Raw genomic sequence first — 21,743 nt, 5'->3', positions numbered from 1 at the left:
TTGTTGACATTGTAATTTAAAACCAACCCAGTATTACATGGTGACACAATCAGGGGGGACATTTCAACAAGTGAAGAGAGTTATCACTCCAGTTGCACTTTAACCCTTTGGCACCTACTGTCCAGTCACACCAGAGTGATTAGAACGTATCGTTAGAATAGACCATTAGAACATCGAACGCCTGATGTCCAGTCACACCAGAGTGATTAGAACATATCGTTAGAATACACCATTAGAACATCTAGCGCCTGATGTCCAGTCACACCAGAGTGATTAGAACGTATCGTTAGAATACACCATTAGAACATCTAGCGCCTGATGTCCAGTCACACCAGAGTGATTAGAACGTATCGTTAGAATACACCATTAGAACATCTAGCGCCTGATGTCCAGTCACACCAGGGTGATTAGAACGTATCGTTAGAATACACCATTAGAACATCTAGCGCCTGATGTCCAGAAACGTCAAACTCGTTGCGTCGCGTCGGAAGTCATTCATTGTCAATGAAGCAATCCGAAAAGGTACGTTTCCAGTGTGGTGCTCCATTGCGGTGCGTTTGGTGTAACGCCTGCGTTCAATATTTTCAACGTGTGCGTGGTTTTACTGTTGCGGTGGTACAACAGAAGTTCAAGTTTCCAACGAAAGTAGTAAGTGGCACCGAGTGGCACATAGCATGACCATAGCAAACTAGTCAAAAAAAGGTTTATCAAACTTTAAATCTGCTAAATAAAAGAATGCAATTGGCTACAGTACCTAACCTACTCAAAAAATTATTAGGTAGATAGTTAACAAATACAGTCAGCTATAGCTTGTCACCCAGCACAACCAGACCACCACCCCTATCCCAACATGAGCAGGCACCCAGCACAACCAGACCACCACCCCCATCCTCTCCAATCCCAACAACTTCACCAACAGCTCTACTAACAAATATCCTCTATTCGGTCTCTATACTGCTCAGCACTGCAGCCAAATCAGTACACAGAACAACCCTGAGTGGCCTCACCTGCTCCACCCAACACAACCCCAAAATCAACACCACCATCTCAGCTGTATATACTGACTTGTGATCAGTCACCTTTCTTCTCAGCCTCACACCAAACTCTGGGACACAATCTCCTGGCCCCACCTTACCCCTACCTGCCCCCAAACTTACCACCACCTGCCCCCACCTGCCCCCACCTTACCCCTACCATCCCCCACCTTACCCCTACCTGCCCCCACCTTAACCCTACCTGCCCCCACCTTACCACCACCTGCCCCCACCTTACCACCACCTGCCCCCACCTTACCACCACCTGCCCCCACCTTACCACCACCTGCCCCCACCTTAACCCTACCTGCCCCCACCTTACCACCACCTGCCCCCACCTTACCACCACCTGCCCCCACCTTACCCCTACCTGGATCCTTCCACGTGTCCGTATACAATCTCACAAAGTTATGAAACCCCTCCCTTACAATCCTCTCCCCACACCCAGTCACACTACTGTCTCCCACTGTGTCTTACTCTCTATCATCCTCAGGTCTTTAGTCACAGGGAACAGCCAGGGTGATATAGACCTTAACATGACCACTGTGTCTTACTCTCTATCATCCTCAGGTCTTTAGTCACAGGGAACAGCCAGGGTGATATAGACCTTAACATGACCACTGTGTCTTACTCTCTATCATCCTCAGGTCTTTAGTCACAGGGAACAGCCAGGGTGATATAGACCTTAACATGACCACTGTGTCTTACTCTCTATCATCCTCAGGTCATTAGTCACAGGGAACAGCCAGGGTGATATAGACCTTAACATGAACGCTGGACCCACATCCTTCCCATCAATCCATATTCCTCCTCCTTCTTCTCTATCGTCCATCCATATGCTCTCATCTTTCCCCCCTCCCTCCCCCAACATTTTCCCACCACATCACCAGCCGTATGTCCTATCGTGCTCCCCTTCATTCTCACCCAATACACCAATGCCAGCTGATCTCTCCTCAACGCCAGCTTATCTCTCCCCAATGCCAACGGCATTTCTCCTCAATGCCAGCTGATCTCTCCTCAATGCCAACGGCATCTCAGCTGTCTCCACCTGCACTGCAGCCATTGGAGTTCTCCGCTGGAGTTGTTACTTATGCACAACCTCAACACACGGGCCTGAATCCATCCAAACACTGTAACACTGTCTTGGCTGCTGACCCATATACAAACCACCCATAAACCACAACCGTCCTGATCGGCGCCTGTTATATACCCAGCAAAGCGTGCCTGTCAGCACCCCAATCATAACCTACCACCGCCCTCGTAAGACTTAACGCCATTCTACACTTCACATCCACTGCCAACACATGCTTCCTCCAGGTCAACCTCTCATCAAACCACATACCCAAGTATTTAAAGACAGTCACCCTGGCCAGATTCTGTCCATACATCTGTAACCTCACATCCACAACGTTCCTACTAGAATTATTATTAGACCGACCTCTCCTGAACCCACTCTGGGCTTCATTCACTAAACCTCTAATATCCAAATAGTACATCAACCTATTTATAATCATTGTCTCCATTAACTTACACAAATTTGACGTGAGGGCTATGGGTCTATAACTAGCCGCTTTTGTTGGATTCTTACCCGGTTTCACACACAGCAGCACCGCTGCTCTCTTCCACCCTCCAGATCACATTATACAAATCGAGGACCGCTTTCTTCACATTCTCACATTCTCTGATGCAGTCTTAACCATCACGTAACATACCCTATCTTCCCCTGGAGCAGTCCTTCCACATCCCTCTAGAGCTCTATTCAATTCATACATGGTAAGTTCTGCCTCCATGGTATCTCCTCCTGAACTGATCAAATACCGAACTTAACAAATGTGACAGTAATGTTTTAATTCATCAGTAACGTGGTGAATGCTTAGCTACACACTAACTTAACAAGTAGACTTGACGTCAACTCAGTCATGCATTCAAGAGTAACTATTTATCAATTAAAAACGTAACTTCATGAATACAAACTAAAATAAATGACGAATGTGCATTATACACTCACCTAAAGGATTATTAGGAACACCATACTAATACTGTGTTTGACCCCCTTTCGCCTTCAGAACTGCCTTAATTCTACGTGGCATTGATTCAACAAGGTGCTGAAAGCATTCTTTAGAAATGTTGGCCCATATTGATAGGATAGCATCTTGCAGTTGATGGAGATTTGTGGAATGCACATCCAGGGCACGAAGCTCCCGTTCCACCACATCCCAAAGATGCTCTATTGGGTTGAGATCTGGTGACTGTGGGGGCCATTTCAGATTGTAGCCTCTTTTTCCTATTTGTTGTAGCCCATCCGCCTCAAGGTTGTGCGTGTTGTGGCTTCACAAATGCTTTGCTGCATACCTCGGTTGTAACGAGTGGTTATTTCAGTCAAAGTTGCTTTTCTATCAGCTTGAATCAGTCGGCCCATTCTCCTCTGACCTCTAGCATCAACAAGGCATTTTCGCCCACAGGACTGCCGCATACTGGATGTTTTTCCCTTTTCACACCATTCTTTGTAAACCCTAGAAATGGTTGTGCATGAAAATCCCAGTAACTGAGCAGATTGTAAAATACTCAGACCAGCCCGTCTGGCACCAACAACCATGCCTTGCTCAAAATTGCTTTAATCACCTTTCTTTCCCATTCTGACATTCAGTTTGGAGTTCAGGAGATTGTATTGACCAGGACCACATCCCTAAATGCATTGAAGCAACTGCCATGTGATTGGTTGATTAGATTGCATTAATGAGAGATTGAACAGGTGTTCCTAATAATCCTTTAGGTGAGTGTATAAACATACTGTGCAGAGCCCTCTTCATCTTCTGTCATCAAGGCTACAACATAGCAGTCCTGCTCCTGTGTCATGAGAGTTCTACCTGGCAACTTTTGCAACTGTTTTCGTTGAATTCTTTAATGTAAAGTAGTTGTTTTGGCAGGGTTGCCATGTCCTCATATTACAAGCGAATTTGGCAACGAAGTTGTGAGTTAAACTGTAACTTCCCCATCTATTGTCTAGCCCTGCTGCCTACTGTACATCTGGGCTACTACCAGCTACTACTATAGCTGTGATTGTTTCCCCTTCCCAAATTAGTTCAGTGGCTCGTTGAATCAATTCACTTTTGTTTGCAAACAACGGCAGATACATTCCTGTTATCTTTGTATTCGCCATCAATGTGTTCATAAAATTAATGAAAATATAGCAATGATGTTGTAGGCTGAAAGAAAAGTTACCGTAAAATGTAATCCCACCTGTAAGTGAATTGTTTTTGTACGTTCGCTATATTGGAAGATTTTTAACATAACTTCAAAGGTCAGGTACTCGGCCCCATTAGAGCAAATGGCTCTCTCGCTCACTCTTAAATAGTACACCTAAGTGTGTGCATAAAAACGCCATAGCTTTTTTGGCCTTCTTTTGACAGTCCCGGTAGATGGTTTCTCTTCCGATATTTATCAACAATGGTTTTTGGTTGTATGCGACTTCCCTTCGCTGTAGCTTCCGCCATCTCAGCTTCCGCTATCGTTCAAAATATATATTTTTTGCTGCATCCCAACTAATCGATAACGACATTCATTGTCAACATTTTGATAATCGATGTTATCGATTTGTTGTTGCAGCCCTACTTATCACTATATTAAATCAGTATATGATAACATTTGTATCGTTTTTTTTACATGGGAGAAAGATGACAACGATCAAACAAAAGTTTTGCATATGGGAGGATAACGTTTTCAGAGCTCGACAATAACTATGGTTGTAAAAAGTAAAGTTGGGACTTATCAAACTTGCAAGTCACTGTCCCGAACAGTTAGTTATTGTAAAAGAATACTCGCAAAACTACCTTGCAGGGCATTTCGCGCTCCGCTCGGGTGAGCAGTCAAGGGCAGTGATGTGACGCGTGGTTGTCTGGTATTGTTCTTCAATAAAACATTTAAAAACTTGCACGAGTCGCTCAATTGAAGAAGGCAGAGAAGGCAAACAACGAGCTCAAATGAAAGAGAATTTTTTTACGTCGTCTGTCCTAAGTTCCCGGCCAGAGCGGACAAATATGGGTCTTTTTACAAAGGCACTGACAACTTTCGCAAACAATCCCCGACCAGCCATGGCAATAGTAAACAGCACCTGACCAGCATGACAGCCAAGCGGGTGGCTGACAATCCGTCTTCAGGGCCCTTGGTTGTATCAGGAATTAAAATGCAGATGCCCATTGGGTGATTGCACAAACTTACCACCGCATACCTATTTACTGACAGACCAGCCGGTCGCCTTGTTCCCTTGGGTGATTGAGTTAGTATTTTGTTAGAAAGTCAAATGCTTTTTTGACTGATATTTTTATTCATTTTTATAAGTAGAAATGTTATGAAAGAAATATAAAAATATTTTGTTTTATATATCCAGAATGCATTTCATAAATGATTAATCATGTTAAGTTACAAATGTTTTTTAAACCTGTACTCTTAGTTTAAATTAAATGCGGTCAGCAGCCAATGAACATAATTTTCTGAGATGCAAAGCAAAAGCAGGAACACATGGCTTACCTGTATGGACAGAGTCAAATGCAAAACGCTTCCCAACACCTTTTCTCCTTTTATCGTGTTCAATTCCTCATAATGTTATTTCTTGAAGGTAGCGCCATGTTACAGTTATCTAACAATTCCTGTCTGAGTTGATCAGTGCAACTCTTCCTGACTGTGTTGTTCGGTGCATTTGACAAATAAATCTTGAAACTTGAAAAAAAAAAAATAACACCAGGTAGGCCTATCGCCTATCATTGTTCTGAGAAAGATGCGTCGATTGGACTAAATCACATTTTATATGGGTAGGCTTATATTACCATAGATACACTGTTTTTACCAATTAAACAAGCGCTTCATCCATTACTAATATGTTTATGTGCACCCATATTTACCCCCGTGATAATAACACACAACATGTGAAGCGCGCAATGGTTATTTTGGTTCAAATAATAATGTTTTGAAAACTTTTTAAATAAAAAAAATAAAAAAAACATGCAAGGTGTCATCATTATTTCACCTATTCTTTATCAACTGTATTAATCTAATCATATTTTTTTTCAAAAGTATCTGTCATCTGATTACAATATTTTTGTTGGTAACGTAATGGATTACAGTTACTGTTCTTTTTGTAATCCGTTACATGTAATGGCAAAGAAATCTAAAGGTTGAGCCCTGGTTTTGCAACCATTTTATTGAGTGCAATGTTTACCAACGCAAGGAATAGCAAAGGATACAACACTTGTGACTTGGATTGAATTGGATGAATGTCAGAGTACGATACTCAAGGACTTGTGTTATGGATTTAAGGTGTTGAATGCCAGCTTTGTTTGCATTCTGATCGCTTATGGGAGAAGTTCGTTTTTTTTTGTCAAGTTAGCCTAAGCTTGCTAACAACTTTATTTTAGTAGATTGCCTATCTATACATAATCATTGACTCCAGATATAAGTCCACATGATGAAGCAGATCTTTAATGTTCCAAAAATGACAACAACACATTTTTGACCATAATTGAAGTCATGGCCTTTTGCCTTTGCACGGCAGAATAGTTTGCTAATCTAATTTTAACCAGTCGAAACCCGAAATAAGATGACTAGTAAACAGCATGGTGTTTTTGAGCAGCTGTGGATGAAATGTATTGTGATGTCATAATCCTCGTCTGGAACTGTGAGCCAGCACTGAAATCTTGTTCAGAAAAACTCACAGTGGGAGGCCGTTAAGTGATATTTCACACGTGGAAAGGTTAAATGTATCATCTCACCTCTTAGCCTTGATGTGATGGTCACCAGACACACTCATTTTAGAGGCAGGGCACCCCTCTTCTCTTTCTCTTAATTATTTTAAAGGTAGTGCCTCTTCCTCCCCTCCTCTGCATAGACCTTTAAACACAACAAAGAGATAAAAACACACTTCCTGGATCAAGACACATACTGTAAAATAACATGTACAGATCTTCCTTCTTCAACTATCAGCCATTTTACTAAAACGCAGTCCAATGAGTTGAGGCATTTACTTGTACTTTAGCAGGCAATATGTTTCTGAAGACAGTTGACAAAATTCTACATCCTTAAGCCCTGTGGCAGACACACATCCCTAAGCCCTGTGGCAGACACACATCCCTAAGCCCTGTGGCAGACACACATCCCTATGTCCTGTGGCAGACATACATCCCTATGTCCTGTGGCAGACATACATCCCTATGTCCTGTGGCAGACATACATCCCTATGTCCTGTGGCAGACATACATCCCTATGTCCTGTGGCAGACATACATCCCTATGTCCTGTGGCAGACATACATCCCTATGTCCTGTGGCAGACATACATCCCTATGTCCTGTGGCAGACATACATCCCTATGTCCTGTGGCAGACATATATCCCTATGTCCTGTGGCAGACATATATCCCTATGTCCTGTGGCAGACATACATCCCTATGTCCTGTGGCAGACATACATCCATCCATATGAGTGTGGCAGACATACATCCCTGAGTGTGGCAGACATACATCCCTATGAGTGTGGCAGACATACATCCCTATGAGTGTGGCAGACATACATCCCTAAGCTCACCAGTGATTTCCTTCTTTTGAATCAAGTTCCAAACTGTTGTTTCATGTTAAGTCTAAGGTTTTGGCATTTTTTCAGCCTCATAGTTGCTTCCTTGAATTTCGTTTCACACCGCTTTGGTTCTCACATTGACAGACACACAACAGATACACATGTTAGAATCAGGACTAGGTGTACTTCCTTATTCATACACAAATATGACAAAACACATACAATCCCAAACAATGTAAAAAAAAAAGTTGTACTTTAGGTAGTAAAATCAATTTACAAAAACAAACTCATATAAGCTGAGAATATATACTTTAGCCTTAGACTGAATAACTAAGCTGCCGAATTTACTCTTTGCTTTGTTCTGTAAATTATCTTTCTAAAATATTGGATTCAGCCTATTTTCTCTGTTCCATTTCAGAGATTAAGTCACAGGTTTTGCTGCTACGTCAGTTGAAAATGGATCCTGAACAGAGACGTTTTACTGACACCACCCTTTAAAAACAACAGTATCCAGTGGGAGGAGATTAGTCAATAAGGTGTGACTATATATAAAACTATCATATACATATATGGTAGGATCACCTGGCATTGTTGATCATGATTAGTTTAATCTGGTGAGTTCGTGCTGAGCAACTTGTTGATTCCCAGGATATAGATATTCTTCAATAAACACACTAAACCCATAATTTAAAATGTTGTCCACCATCTTACCCACTGTTTTATTACTAACACTGAAGTTGTGGGTAACTGATTACATTCCCCTTTAAAACCGTTTACAACCACTATTAAAGTACAGGTTCTACTAACTAATAATCTGTCACAGGCTATTCGCCTGTTCTTTAGAATCCTGTAGATTAATTTTCTGACATACTTACTTTCTTTCTTCTTAGCGCGACGATGTTTCAAAATGGCTCCTGGATAAAGAAGACAAGTTACTTTCACTTTCTCGGTTCTAGGGCTAGGCCCCACCCTAATGTGTTGTAATGTGATCCCCCACTAGATGGCAGTAAACACTTGCTTGTCTCTAACAGGCCCGGGTGACTGATATATAAAATTATCATATACATATATGGCAGGAGCACCTGGCATTGTTGATCATGATTCGTTTAATCTGGTAAATTCATGCTGAGCAACTTGTTGTTTCCCAGGATATAGATATTCTTCAATAAACACACTAAACCCATAATTTAAAATGTTGTCCACGATCTTACCCACTGTTTTACTACTAACACTTAAGTTGTGGGTAACTGATTACATTCCTCTTTAAAACAGCTGATTGACAACCACTGTTAAAGTACAGGTTCTACTAACTAATAATCTGTCAATTCAGACATTCAGGCTATTCGCCTGTTCTTTAGAATACTGAAATACTTACTTTCTTTCTTCTTAGTGCGACGATGTTTCAAAATGGCTCCTGATAAAGAAGACAAGTTACTTTCACTTTCTCTGTTCTAGGCCCCACCGTAATAATGTGTTGTAATGTGATCCCCCACTAGAAGGCAGTAAACACTTGCTTGTCTCTAACAGGCCCGGGTGACTGACAAAAGAGAACCAATGTTTTTTTTTTTCTGTCCCAGGTAGTATATTTTTGCTATATGCAACAATTTCAAAGATTTCATTGAGTTCTGCTAAACCCCGGATTATCCATGAAGAACACACTTCTCCAGGTTTCCAGGGGCCATTGCTCATTGAATTTGGTTTCAGTGTCCCTCAAACCAAGAGCCTGGTGAGGATGATGACACAGTTCTTCCCTGATATAGTTTCATATATTCCCTGTAAATATTCTTCCACTGTACAAATCCACACTTTCATCAGCTGTCTGAGTTGGTATCAATGTTAATTTTGTAATGAACAGTAATGAAAAAATATTAGTTAAAGGTCGGACTCATGTGATTTTGTTCCTATATACCTAGTGTGGTGCCGGTTGAATCAGTGTCTCCCCTCTACTGGGGAAAATGAATGGCTCACAGCCATTCAGAACCATGGACCGTCCACTCAGGAGAAACACAGGACCATGGACCCTCCACTCAGGAGAAACACAGGACCACGGACCCTCCACTCAGGAGAAACACAGGACCAGGGACCCTCCACTCAGGAGAAACACAGGACCACGGACCCTCCACTCAGGAGAAACACAGGACCACGGACCCTCCACTAAGGAGAAACAGAGGACCATGGACCCTCCACTAAGGAGAATCACGGGACCACGGACCCTCCACTAAGGAGAAACAGAGGACCATGGACCCTCCACTAAGGAGAAACACGGGACTGTTGCTACAAGAACTCTGGATCAAAAAGCCACTTGATGGCTAAAAATAGTTTCCCGTTCTATTTAGACATATCTGACAGTAAAACATGTTGCTGAATTTGGTTGAACAGGAGATGTGATATAAGCTAACATTTTATAATAAAATATATATAATATAAGAATAGGGAGGGTGTTAATAGTTACCAAAAGGTTATAGAATTACTATTTGTGGAGCCGTGATTATTCTAGTACAAAGTTAGGCTAGATATTGAAACAGAGACCTAAGCAATTCTGAGTAATGTTTGACAGAGTATGCTATCGTACTGAGTCTGTTAAATCGATTTGAGATAGCCACAATTAAACAACGTTGTGACTAAACATTTGTTTAGGAATGGCATAAAACATAATAGCTTGGTAAGAATATTTAAAATAAATTTCTATTAATCTATGCTAAGTTTGTCTCAAAGTTGTGCGGCACGGTAATGCAACAAACGTATTTATTTACCAGCACATATTTACCGTACAATTCGTATTTATAGGTTAAATTGCTTTTTAGTTTATTGTCGCCAGAAACCTATACGATGGAGGATGACTGGAGCCGCGATTCATTTTGACAGTAGGCCTATATCAGAACAATTCTGAGATTAATTTAATACAGCCAATCACAATCCCAAATAAATACAATAAGGTATATCTGCAGACCGCAAGTTGGGGGCGTTACTTAATATGGGGGTTCCTGAATATTAAGTTACGCCCTCTGATGTTCGCTATTGGTCAGTTTAAATGGGGGTTCCTGAATATTAAGTAGCACCCACCAATGTTCGCCATTGGTCAGATTGGGTACATCCTGGTTTGACACACGTTTCAACACTAGGTGTCATGTATGCATATGACGTCATTACGTTGAGTGTACTGATAGAGGAAGAGTAAACTAATGTTACAACTTTATCTCAGAGTCCATGTGATTTCATTCAATATCATTTGTCAAGATATAACACTAGGTTCAAGCGGTTCAAGCACTGATATAGAAAGCAAAAGTGTGTTTGCTTTAAATACTGCACTTTAGTCTGATTATGCTTGTACCAATTATGTAAAATAAAATGGTATTTTCCAATAACATTTAATTGTATTTTGTTACAGGATTAAAATAGATGGTTAACAAACAACTGAAATACATTCGTTTGAAAACTGAAGTGCCTCTAAAAAAGTTTTGGTTACAGTCAAGAATGAGACATGGATCTGACCAGTTTTCATACAAATCATTGTAATGGTTTCTCCTTCCTCTGACTTGCATTGTTCAATTTAACAGCAATCTTCTAGAAAGTTGAAATTGGTAACTGGAAGTGTGGAATTTTCTATAGCCTGTTGCATAAAGGTGGCAAGTTTCAATTTGCATAATTTAGAGGTCAGGTCAACATCTGTTTACAGAACAATGCATTTATCCAGGGGTGCCTGGAACAAGCACAATTTTTATTATATAGTAATGACATGGTTATGGACTTAAAACATTGTTGGGAGGAATATGTGTTACATCTAATTTAACCCTTATCCTAAAAGTTATTTCAATAGCATAAATTATAAGTAGAACAGGTCAAAAAGAGCACAACATATTTCAATTAATATAGCCCAAAATCTTAAAATTAATGGCATAACCTAAGAAATACAAAATTAAATGATATGCCAGTTAGACAATAAAAACATTTAATTACCCCATTAAATATTCAAAACATTACATTCCAACATAGTCAAAACTAAACTGTTTCTTTATGTACTGTGTATTCAGCTTTGCCCAGATTCTGTAGGCTTTGGATTCATCCTATCATTTTGTATGGCCAGGTGAACACTTCCAAAACACTGTCCAGTTTACTCTTGCTAAATAAATGATGTTCCTTGTCTCTTTGTCTCATTAAATTATATTGTGTTTTCTGGATCTTGTAATTTTTGTTGTGTGGAACCCAGCATTAGCTGATGGTTTAAAGACAGCTAATAGGTATCCTCATCAACAAACATAATTAACAGGGAAGCTCAAAATTATCACTAAATCCTCTTTTGTCTATTTCGTCTATGAATGTTTCAGTGTCTTCAAAAACATGATGGGGAGAGAGTTTCTTGTTCTTCCTCTGGAGTTGAAGCCTCTCTGAGCATCTGCAGAGCACCCTGTATTTCCTCATTATTCAGGGGTGAGGATTACCCAGTCTCAGAAAAGGCCCATGTTGGCATTTACCCTGGCTCAACAACGCATCTTTGGAACTGAAATGAAAGATCACAAAAATCACATAGAAGTAGAGGTGTACAAAGTGCAAAGTAAAAGTACTCAACTGTGTTCGGCTTTGTTCACCACTTTAGGGAAGTATCTAATTAAGATCTAAGTAACCAGGTAAAGCAAGCAAATGTATTTATATAGCACAATTCATACATCGAGCCCTGCTCAGTTTATATTCTTCAAACATATCAGAAATTTAACCATTCAGAGATTTATAAACTAAAAGCACCATTTTGAAATCTATTCTGTAACTGACTGGAAGCCAATGCTTCCAGTCAGAACCGGAGTGATGTGCTCTTTTCTGTTGGTCCTGGTTAGCATTCTGAATGAGCTGCAGCTGTTTCAAAGTATTTTTGGGGAGTCCAGTTAAGAGGCCATTACAGTAGTCAACCCTACAAAGATAAAAGCATGGATGAGCTTCTCTGGGTCTTTTTGGGGCACCAAGCCTGCTAATCTTGCAATATTTTTTAGATGATAGAATGCTGTTTTGGTTACTGTTTGAAAATGACTGTTAAATGTGAGGTCTGAGTTTTATCAGAGCACCAAGATTATGCACTTGATCCCTGGTTTTAGGGGTTGAGAAACCAGCTCTTTACTAATACTTGTTTTGTTTTTTTTGTTGCCAAACACACTAATCTCATAATTGTACACATTATTTTGGGAGTTCAAAACTAACTAGTGATCAATAAAATTAAAAGGAAGAGTGTAAATAATCAATTAAGATCACTGGTTAGTTATGTTAATTTAGCTCATCCTTAGCAACTTCACAAAACCGGTGAACACAGCCAAATACTATTTTTTACACCACTGCATAGAAGATGGCCATGACAAAATATTATTTTGTTTACATTTCTAAATAATGACAACATAGTGTATATTAAGCTACAAAATAAATGGATCTTGCCTGCTTGCATAGAGTGACAGGTGCATCACACATCTTTAGCTAGTTATAACGTACCCTAATAGACTAGACCTGGCTTAAGCCCCATGTGGTGCGAGACAAGGCAACCGTGTTTGACATCCACCTGTCAAATCCCGGGCCGTGTACATTTTGCACCACCCTCTGTTGGAGCCTCATGCACTGTTAATACGCCTCAACCAGGATTCGATTGAAGCAAAGTTGCAGCTGCACTGCAAGCTGGAACGCTGTGGTACGTTACCGGTAGGTTTTAGGTAATAATCGCAATCCATGTGCCACATCATGGCAGAAATAATAACAAGTAGCCTACCTCGTCGCGTAGCTAGCTATCTTTAAACGTAACTATAAGGGTTGTCGTGTAGTCTGTCTCTGGAAAGCTATTCGAATCTCAGATTCAAAGATTTTAGTAGATAAGCGATCTTAGCGAACACGTTAACTATCTCTAAATATATAGCTAGCGGTTGTCAATTGGAAGCACTTACCAAAATCTTCGTCATTGACCCTGTAATACTTCCTTCATAAATGCATGCACTTATTCGAAAACACCACACCAATGGAAACCTTCAATGGGCGTAACTTAATATTAAGGAACCCCCATATTAAGTTATGCCGTAATATTTATTTAGCTAGCGCATGAAAAAATGACAACCTGCTATGTCTGATTTTACATGAACACGAATATCATGCTTTGCATTTTATTTATCTGTGCTTCTTGCCCAGTCTGATGTTTTTTCAGTACCTTCTTAAACGAAGTAGCCTATAAATGATTCATTAGATTGGCAAGTGTTGGTAAGACATAGCTGGCTGGAATTAAACTGTTGTTATTTAAATAAAGCTATTGATTTAATAAAACTGAAAATGGTAAAAATGTTTAAAAAATGAAAACATGTAAGGAGTATAAAATTATTTATAATACTCTTAAGAGAAATATGACACTCCCGATGTGCACTATGTAATCATAATGTAAAATTGCAATGCACGTTAGAGATTCCATGAAAATTCAAAAGACATGACAAATATTTGAATATGTATATAGTATATTTATTGAAAAATAACCAGTAGTCGTTAAATCATTTATTTCCATATTTACAATGTACATTTAAAAGATATCTACAATACAAAAAAACTATGTATATAGGCTACACATTATAGGTAGGCCTATCAGTTTTCTGTGAAGAAAAATGTAAGAGAAAGAAGACCTGCCTACCGAAAAGGCTAAAATAAAATAGATACTTAATGGGAAACCTGAAAGAGAGATTCAAAATTGTAAATATAATAATAAAAAACGTCTGGAATTTGAATTTGTTGTCTGTGGTTTTAACTAGCCACCCAGTCTCGCTTGCATTAAAATGTATACAGAGAAAGCAGCATAGCAAAGACAACAATTAAAAAAACGGTATACAAAAAATGATAAGCCTAAAAAATATGTTGCGGTTATAGGGCTACACAACATGCATGATTGAGCAATGGACATGAACTTCGGTTTGGGAAGGGAGGACATACAGGCTATAGCCAACGACAATCGTTTTAACGCAATCCATTATGAAGAAATAATATTTCCTCTCAGAGAATTATTTGCATTCATGTTTAATACATTTATTTTCGCATTTCAAAAGACTTTATTTGTAATATACACTCACCTAAAGGATTATTAGGAACACCATACTAATACTGTGTTTGACCCACTTTCGCCTTCAGAACTGCTTTAATTCTACGTGGCATTGATTCAACAAGGTGCTGAAAGCATTCTTTAGAAATGTTGGCCCATATTGATAGGATAGTATCTTGCAGTTGATGGAGATTTGTGGGATGCGCATCCAGGGCACGAAGCTCCCGTTCCACCACATCCCAAAGATGCTCTATTGGGTTGAGATCTGGTGATTGTGGGGGCCATTTCAGTACAGTGAACTCATTGTCATGTTCAAGAAACCAATTTGAAATGATTCAAGCTTTGTGACATGGTGCATTATCCTGCTGGAAGTAGCCATCAGAGGATGGGTACATGGTGGTCATAAAGGGATGGACATGGTCAGAAACAATGCTCAGGTAGGCTGTGGCATTTAAACGAATTGGCACTAAGGGGCCTAAAGTGTGTCAAAAAAACATGCCCCACACCATTACACCACCACCACCAGCCTGCACAGTGGTAAAAAGGCATGATGGATCCATGTTCTCATTCTGTTTACTCCAAATTCTGACTCTACCATCTGAATGTCTCAACAGAAATCGAAAATCATCAGACCAGGCAACATTCTTCCAGTCTTCAACTGTCCAATTTTAGTTAGCTCGTGCAAATTGTAGCCTCTTTTTCCTATTTGTAGTGAAGATGAGTGGTACCTGGTGGGGTCTTCTGCTGTTCTAGCCCATCTGCCTCAAGGTTGTGCGTGTTGTGGCTTCACAAATGCTTTGCTGCATACCTCGGTTGTAACAAGTGGTTATTCTGGTCAAAGTTGTTCTTCTATCAGCTTGAATCAGTTGGCCCATTCTCCTCTGACCTCTAGCATCAACAAGGCATTTTCGCCCACAGGACTGCCGCATACTGGATGTTTTTCCCTTTTCACACCATTCTTTGTAAACCCTAGAAATGGTTGTGCGTGAAAATCCCAGTAACTGAGCAGATTGTGAAATACTCAGACCGGCCCGTCTGGCACCAACAACCATGCCACGCTCAAAATTGCTTTAATCATCTTTCTTTCCCATTCTTTCCCATTGTTTTGACCAGGACCACACCCCTAAATGCATTGGAGCAACTGCCATGTGATTGGTTGATTAGATAATTGCATTAATGAGAAATTGAACAGGTGTTCCTAATAATCCTTTAGGTGAGTGTACAGGCTATAGCTTACGGCCAACAGCCAAAAGTTTACTGCCACATTGATGAAATGTTCGAGAGTGAAAAAAATTATTACAATGTCATTAGCAAACCGATGCAACAAAACACACTGGTAACTATAGCTATATTGCATGTAACCAAGCACCTCAACATGCCTGTTGGTTTTAGCTAGATGAATGACTACCTTCACTGACCTTTATTTAGCAGAAAAATTAACCCATTCTTCGTCTCTTCGTCCGAGGTGTTTAGCAACTTCCTGTTGGTACAGACTAAAGATTACCGGGCTACTGCGCCCTCTGCTGTATAGAATAATATCTACATCCGTATACATGTGTTCAGTTGTCTGGGTAGGTCGTCTATAACAGTCGACTGAATGTGTATACTGACGCGTCGCGTATATGGATATAGGAACGCGTATGGGTGCATACGCTTATAGACGTATACACGGTCGCATATGTGGTGGTACACACTTTAGGTCGTTTATATAGGTTATTAAAGTCCCTTTTCACCTGCCATCGTGTGTGAGTGTGTTGTGTGTGTGTGTGCGTGAGTGTTTGAGTGTGCATCTCACAGATGACGGAGAAGAAGAAGCGAGGGACTGAACCCCAAGAGAGAATTCAGACAAAGATAAGAAGCTGAAAGTTTGCTGCATTTTTTGTTTGAGTCATTTTAGTTCTGGGTTTTGATTATTCTTTAACGTTGGTCAAGGTAAAGACCTTAACCCACAGGGTGTCATGAACAAACTAAATGTGGGGGTAAAGACCTTGACCCACAGGGTGTCATGAACAAACTAAATGTGGGGGTAAAGACCTTGACCCACTGGGTGTCATGAACAAACTAAATGTTGGGGTACAGACTTGGCGGAGACAACAGAACATTGAAGGTGTTCCTTTTGTGTAGTTTGCGACTCCATCACCTTGAGAGGATCTGTCCTGTTTCCAAAGATTCAGAATTCAAGACACTATTTCTCAACCACGTCTCTATAATAACCAACACACCAGGACTGGAACAGGAGACCCACACTTTCAGTTGGTGCTACAAGAAAACAAGGCTTTTACAGGACAGAAATCAGCTAAACATATAACATCAGAAAACAAACATTGGTTTGTTTTTGGACTATAACACAGGTCATGGTTTGAACTATTCCCAGTAAGTGGGCCCGCATGCATATTCACATTTCTAATTAACATTAGCAGTAAAACAATCACGGGAAATCACTTGGAGTAATTTACTATTAGTTTTTTTTATTATATTTGTATGGGCATCTGATGGCATTACAATCAGGTTAGAAAGCAATTTCATTATGTAGCACGAACATAACCCTTGTGAGAGATGATGTGGGAGACCAAGAGTGAGTAACCAGGAAAGACTCATTGTCTCGATTGTGGAAACGAACATTAGCTGACACACATTTGGATAAATCAGCCAGCTTATAGTCAATAAGAGGCACATTGTTTATGGAGCAGATCGCTCAAAGCAAAAGCAAATAATATTATTGGGGTGGCCATTGTATCAAAAAGGTCTGGTATAAAAATTTGATTCAATTTCGATTCCTGGGGTTTTGGATTTGATTACAATTTGATTCTGTATTTAGTTCAATTCCCATTGCTGTTCAGTTCCGATTGAAGTACAGTAGCCGGTATGTCCCCGATTGGAACTAAATCGTCTCAAGTTGGACATTTCCTCCTAGAAGTGCTGGATCAATTTGACACAGGGGTCAATTTGACTCAGAGGTACTTAAAAACAATTTTAGGGGCAGTGCTCAATAAACCTTTCTGGAATTCTTCTAGATATGCTTTATCCCCCACGTCTGGCCCACATTTCTGCCTGACACACTATCCGCCATTTTTGTTTTATTATTTAAAGCTGTAATTATCCTTCTCTGTCACCAGGTGGCGCATGGAAATGGGTAATTTGCCACCAGATGGCCGAGTGTTTTGGTAATATTGATTGGTCTGAATGTGTGTGTTTTGTGTATGTGTGTGTGTGTGTGCGTGTGTGTGTGAGTGTGTGAGTGTGTGTGCACCTGTAGAAACGTACACTTCTATTATGGCAGGTCAGGGACCACCGCTGAAAAGTAAAACCGAAAAGTGAAAGACGAATTTTAGCCTTGTACATGCATATAGATGGCCTAAAATGTTGATGGCACATTCAGAATGCCATTTAGAATTGCCATTTGTACCCACACAACTATTTATCTCACTTGTAACATACACTATATTTAATACTTGTAAATGTTCTGCCCACCTCTATTTGCCTTAATTGCACATTTAGTATTGCCATTTATACTGCATTTGCCTTTATTGTACATATATAAATGGTACACTCTAGGCTGCCCTACATGCTAGAACATTTGTTGGCCTCTACAGTGCGTATCCTTTTAAAAAAACAGTTTTGTGTTTGGAGCCAATACATTAATCCAGACAGATTTTAGAATTGTTAACATGTAGAAGTTAAAAAGTTGGAGTAGTTAAATGTATATTTAGAAAGAAGAAAACATGTAAAAACTGTCTGGATGAGTTTATTGAGAGTGGAAATGAGGTAGAACCATCTCTTGGGTGGAGTACCCCTTTAATTTTGGTACAATCCTCAGACACACACTCAGCCACACCCCCTTTAGAATGTTCAGGTGTCAGTGTGTTTAGTGCTCTGAGCTGTAACATTCACATCCCACTACAGTGTGTGAGGTTGGTTACATGCAGGTGTCATCTCCTTACCCAGACTATCTCCTTACCCAGACTATCTCCTTACCCTGACTATCTCTCTTTCACCAAAGTACGTTCATCTCTAGGAGACAGAATGCTTCTCCTTCCTGAGTGCTCTGACGACTGAGTGGTCCCCTGGTGTTTATACAGGTGCTGGTCATAAAATTTGAATATCATGAAAAAGTTGATTTATTTCAGTAATTCCATTCAAAAAGTGAAACTTGTATAATGTATATATTCATTCCACACAGACTCAAATATTTCGAGTGTTTATTTCTTTTAATTTTGATGATTATAACTGACAACTAATGAAACCCCCAAATTCAGTATCTCAGAAAATTTGAATATTACTTAAGGCCAATACAAAAAAAAGATCAGCTCTTCTGCATTGTTGGGTCTGGCGTATCGCATCTTTCTCTTCACAATACCCCATAGATTTTCTATAGGGTTAAGGTCAGGCGAGTTTGCTGGCCAATTAAGAACAATGATACCATGGTCCTTAAACCAGGTACTGGTAGCTTTGGCACTGTGTGCATGTGCCAAGTCCTGTTGGAAAATTTAATCTGCATCTCCATAAAGTTGGTCAGCAGCAGGAAGCATGAAGTGCTCTAAAACTTCCTGGTAGATGGCTGTGTTGACCTTGGACCTCAGAAAACATTGGGGACTAACACCAGCAGATGACATGGCACCCCAAACCATCACTGACTGTGGAAACTTTACACTGGACCTCAAGCAACTTGGATTCTGTGCCTTTCCTCTCTTCCTCCAGACTCTGGGACCTTGATTTCCAAATGAAATGCAAAAATGTTACTTTCATCAGAGAACATAACTTTGGACCACTCAGCAGCAGTCCAGTCCTTTTTGTCTTTAGCCCAGGCGAGACGCTTCTGAAGCTGTGTCTTGTTCAAGAGTGGTTTGACACAAGGAATGCGACAGCTGAAACCCATGTCTTGCATATGTCTGTGCGGGCAGGTTCTTGAAGCACTGACTCCAGCTACAGTCCACTCTTTGTGAATCTCCCCCACATTTTTGAATGGGTTTTGTTTCACAATCCTCTCCAGGGTGCGGTTATCCCTATTGATTTTTACACTTTTTTCTACCACATCTTTTCCTTCCCTTCACCTCTCTATTAATGTGCTTGGACACAGAGCTCTGTGAACAGCCAGCCTCTTTAGCTATGACCTTTTGTGTCTTGCCCTCCTTGTGCAAGGTGTCAATGGTCGTCTTTTGGACAGCTGTCAAGTCAGCAGTCTTACCCATGATTGTGTTGCCTACAGAACTAGACTGAGAGACCATTTAAAGGCCTTTGCATGTGTTTTGAGTTAATTAGCTGATTAGAGTGTGGCACCAGGTGTCTTCAAAATTGAACCTTTTCATAATATTCAAATTTTCTGAGATACTGAATTTGGGAGTTTAAAAGAAATAAACACTTGAAATATATCAGTCTTTGTGGAATGAATGTATACATTATACAAGTTTCACTTTTTGAATGGAATTACTGAAATAAATACACTTTTTGATGATATTCTAATTTTATGACCAGCACCTGTACATCTTCCTGAGTGCTATGATGACTGAGTGGTTCCATGGTGTTTATACATCTCCTTCCTGAGTGCTATAATGACTGAGTGGTCCCATGGTGTTTATACATCTCCTTCCTGAGTGCTATGATGACTGAGTGGTTCCATGGTGTTTATACATCTCCTTCCTGAGTGCTATGATGACTGAGTGGTTCCATGGTGTTTATACATCTCCTTCCTGAGTGCTATGATGACTGAGTGGTTCCATGGTGTTTATACATCTCCTTCCTGAGTGCTATGATGACTGAGTGGTTCCATGGTGTTTATACATCTTCCTGAGTGCTATGATGACTGAGTGGTTCCATGGTGTTTATATATCTCCTTTCTGAGTGCTATGATGACTGAGTGGTTCCATGGTGTTTATATATCTCCTTTCTGAGTGCTATGACGACCATTTTGTTCTAATGTTTGTACAGATGAACGTGGTTCCTTCAGGTGTTTGGAAATTGCTCCCAGTGATGCACCAGGCTTCAGAAGGTCTACAATGTATTTTCTGAGGTCTTGGCTAGTTTCTTAAAATTTCTCTCATGATGTTAAGCAAAGAGGCACTGAGTTTGAAGATAGGCCTTGAAATACATCCAAAAGTAAACCTCCAAGTTTACTCAAATTATGTCAATTAGCCTACAGCACAGTGAACATAGTGTATGTAAACTTCTGACCCACTGGAATTGTGATATAGTGAATTATAGATTAAATAATCTGCCTGGAATTTTTTGGGGAATAATTACTTGTGTCATGCACAAAGTAGATGTCCTGACCGACTTGCCAAAACTATAGTATGTTAACATGAAATAGTTTCAGTGACTTCAACTTCAGCTGTACAGCTCATTCACAGAGACATCACGTGTGTGTGTGTGTGTGTGTGGCCTAAAAAGGCCTAAAAACAATGTGTAAGTGAAATAAATGTATGGTTACGACAACTTTGTTGCAATTAGTAAAATCGGTCACACTACAAAATGCTACCAAATAAACCACCATTCATTCATAATAATGTGAATATATGGTTTCAGAAACATATTTCTTTTTTACTCTAAAATAAGTGCAGGAACAGACACATCGCACATTGGGATTATGTTCATGAAAATGCATGTGTTAATAATGCCTTAAAAAAGGAACCGGAACACTGTTTGCCTAAAATTAGAAGCAGGCTACTGGAAAGCCGTTACGGACCGTTCCAGCCCAAGTCAATCACTAATGAAGTCATAACACTAATGTTTGTTGTTAGCGTATGTTGGTTGCTACGCTATTACACATAGGGCGACTATATTTTGTTTTCGGTACAACTAAATTACATAATGCTGGATATAATCTCACACAGTTTAATCTCACACAGTTTGATAATGTGTGTAGCCTGCATATTTGGTTAACTTTCATTGAGATGACATCATAAGATTTTCTCTGATTGTATTGATGAGGTCCTGAGCTCAGTAAGGGGAATACTGTAGAATAATTTAGAAGATTACCATAATATGTTGATAGTCTATATATTTTGTGATATATTGACTCTTTTGTCGTATACCTAGAATTAACCAAGGAGGTTGTGTGGTTCATTTGGTTCCTATTTTTGAAAGTTTTTTGTGTATTTTTTGTTAGCAATAGG

General features: G+C 39.9%; 1 protein-coding gene across 3 annotated transcripts in view; it reads right to left on the bottom strand.

Moving 5' to 3' along the window:
• The window catches only part of LOC109615499 (NLR family CARD domain-containing protein 3-like), a 36,515-nt gene extending 27,476 nt beyond the window's left edge, over positions 1–9,039 (bottom strand). For 2 of the 3 annotated variants that reach the window (XM_034295453.1, XM_034295454.1), the window contains exons 1-3: positions 8,971–9,032; positions 8,471–8,509; positions 6,800–6,917 (exon numbers count right to left, since the gene is read on the bottom strand). In XM_034295453.1, the coding sequence (XP_034151344.1) occupies positions 6,800–6,837 (38 nt within the window). In that variant the 5' untranslated portion in view covers positions 6,838–6,917; positions 8,471–8,509; positions 8,971–9,032. Of the gene's footprint in view, positions 1–6,799; positions 6,918–8,470; positions 8,510–8,970 lie in introns of all 3 variants that reach the window. The other variant, XM_034295455.1, reaches the window with a different exon arrangement.
• Between the last annotated feature and the right edge of the window lie 12,704 nt (positions 9,040–21,743).

The sequence above is a fragment of the Esox lucius genome, chromosome 11 (genome assembly GCF_011004845.1).
Source record: "Esox lucius isolate fEsoLuc1 chromosome 11, fEsoLuc1.pri, whole genome shotgun sequence".
Taxonomy (NCBI): domain Eukaryota; kingdom Metazoa; phylum Chordata; class Actinopteri; order Esociformes; family Esocidae; genus Esox; species Esox lucius.
The sequence above is the reverse complement of the archived record's forward strand: the minus strand, read 5'-3'. Positions and strand labels throughout refer to the sequence as shown.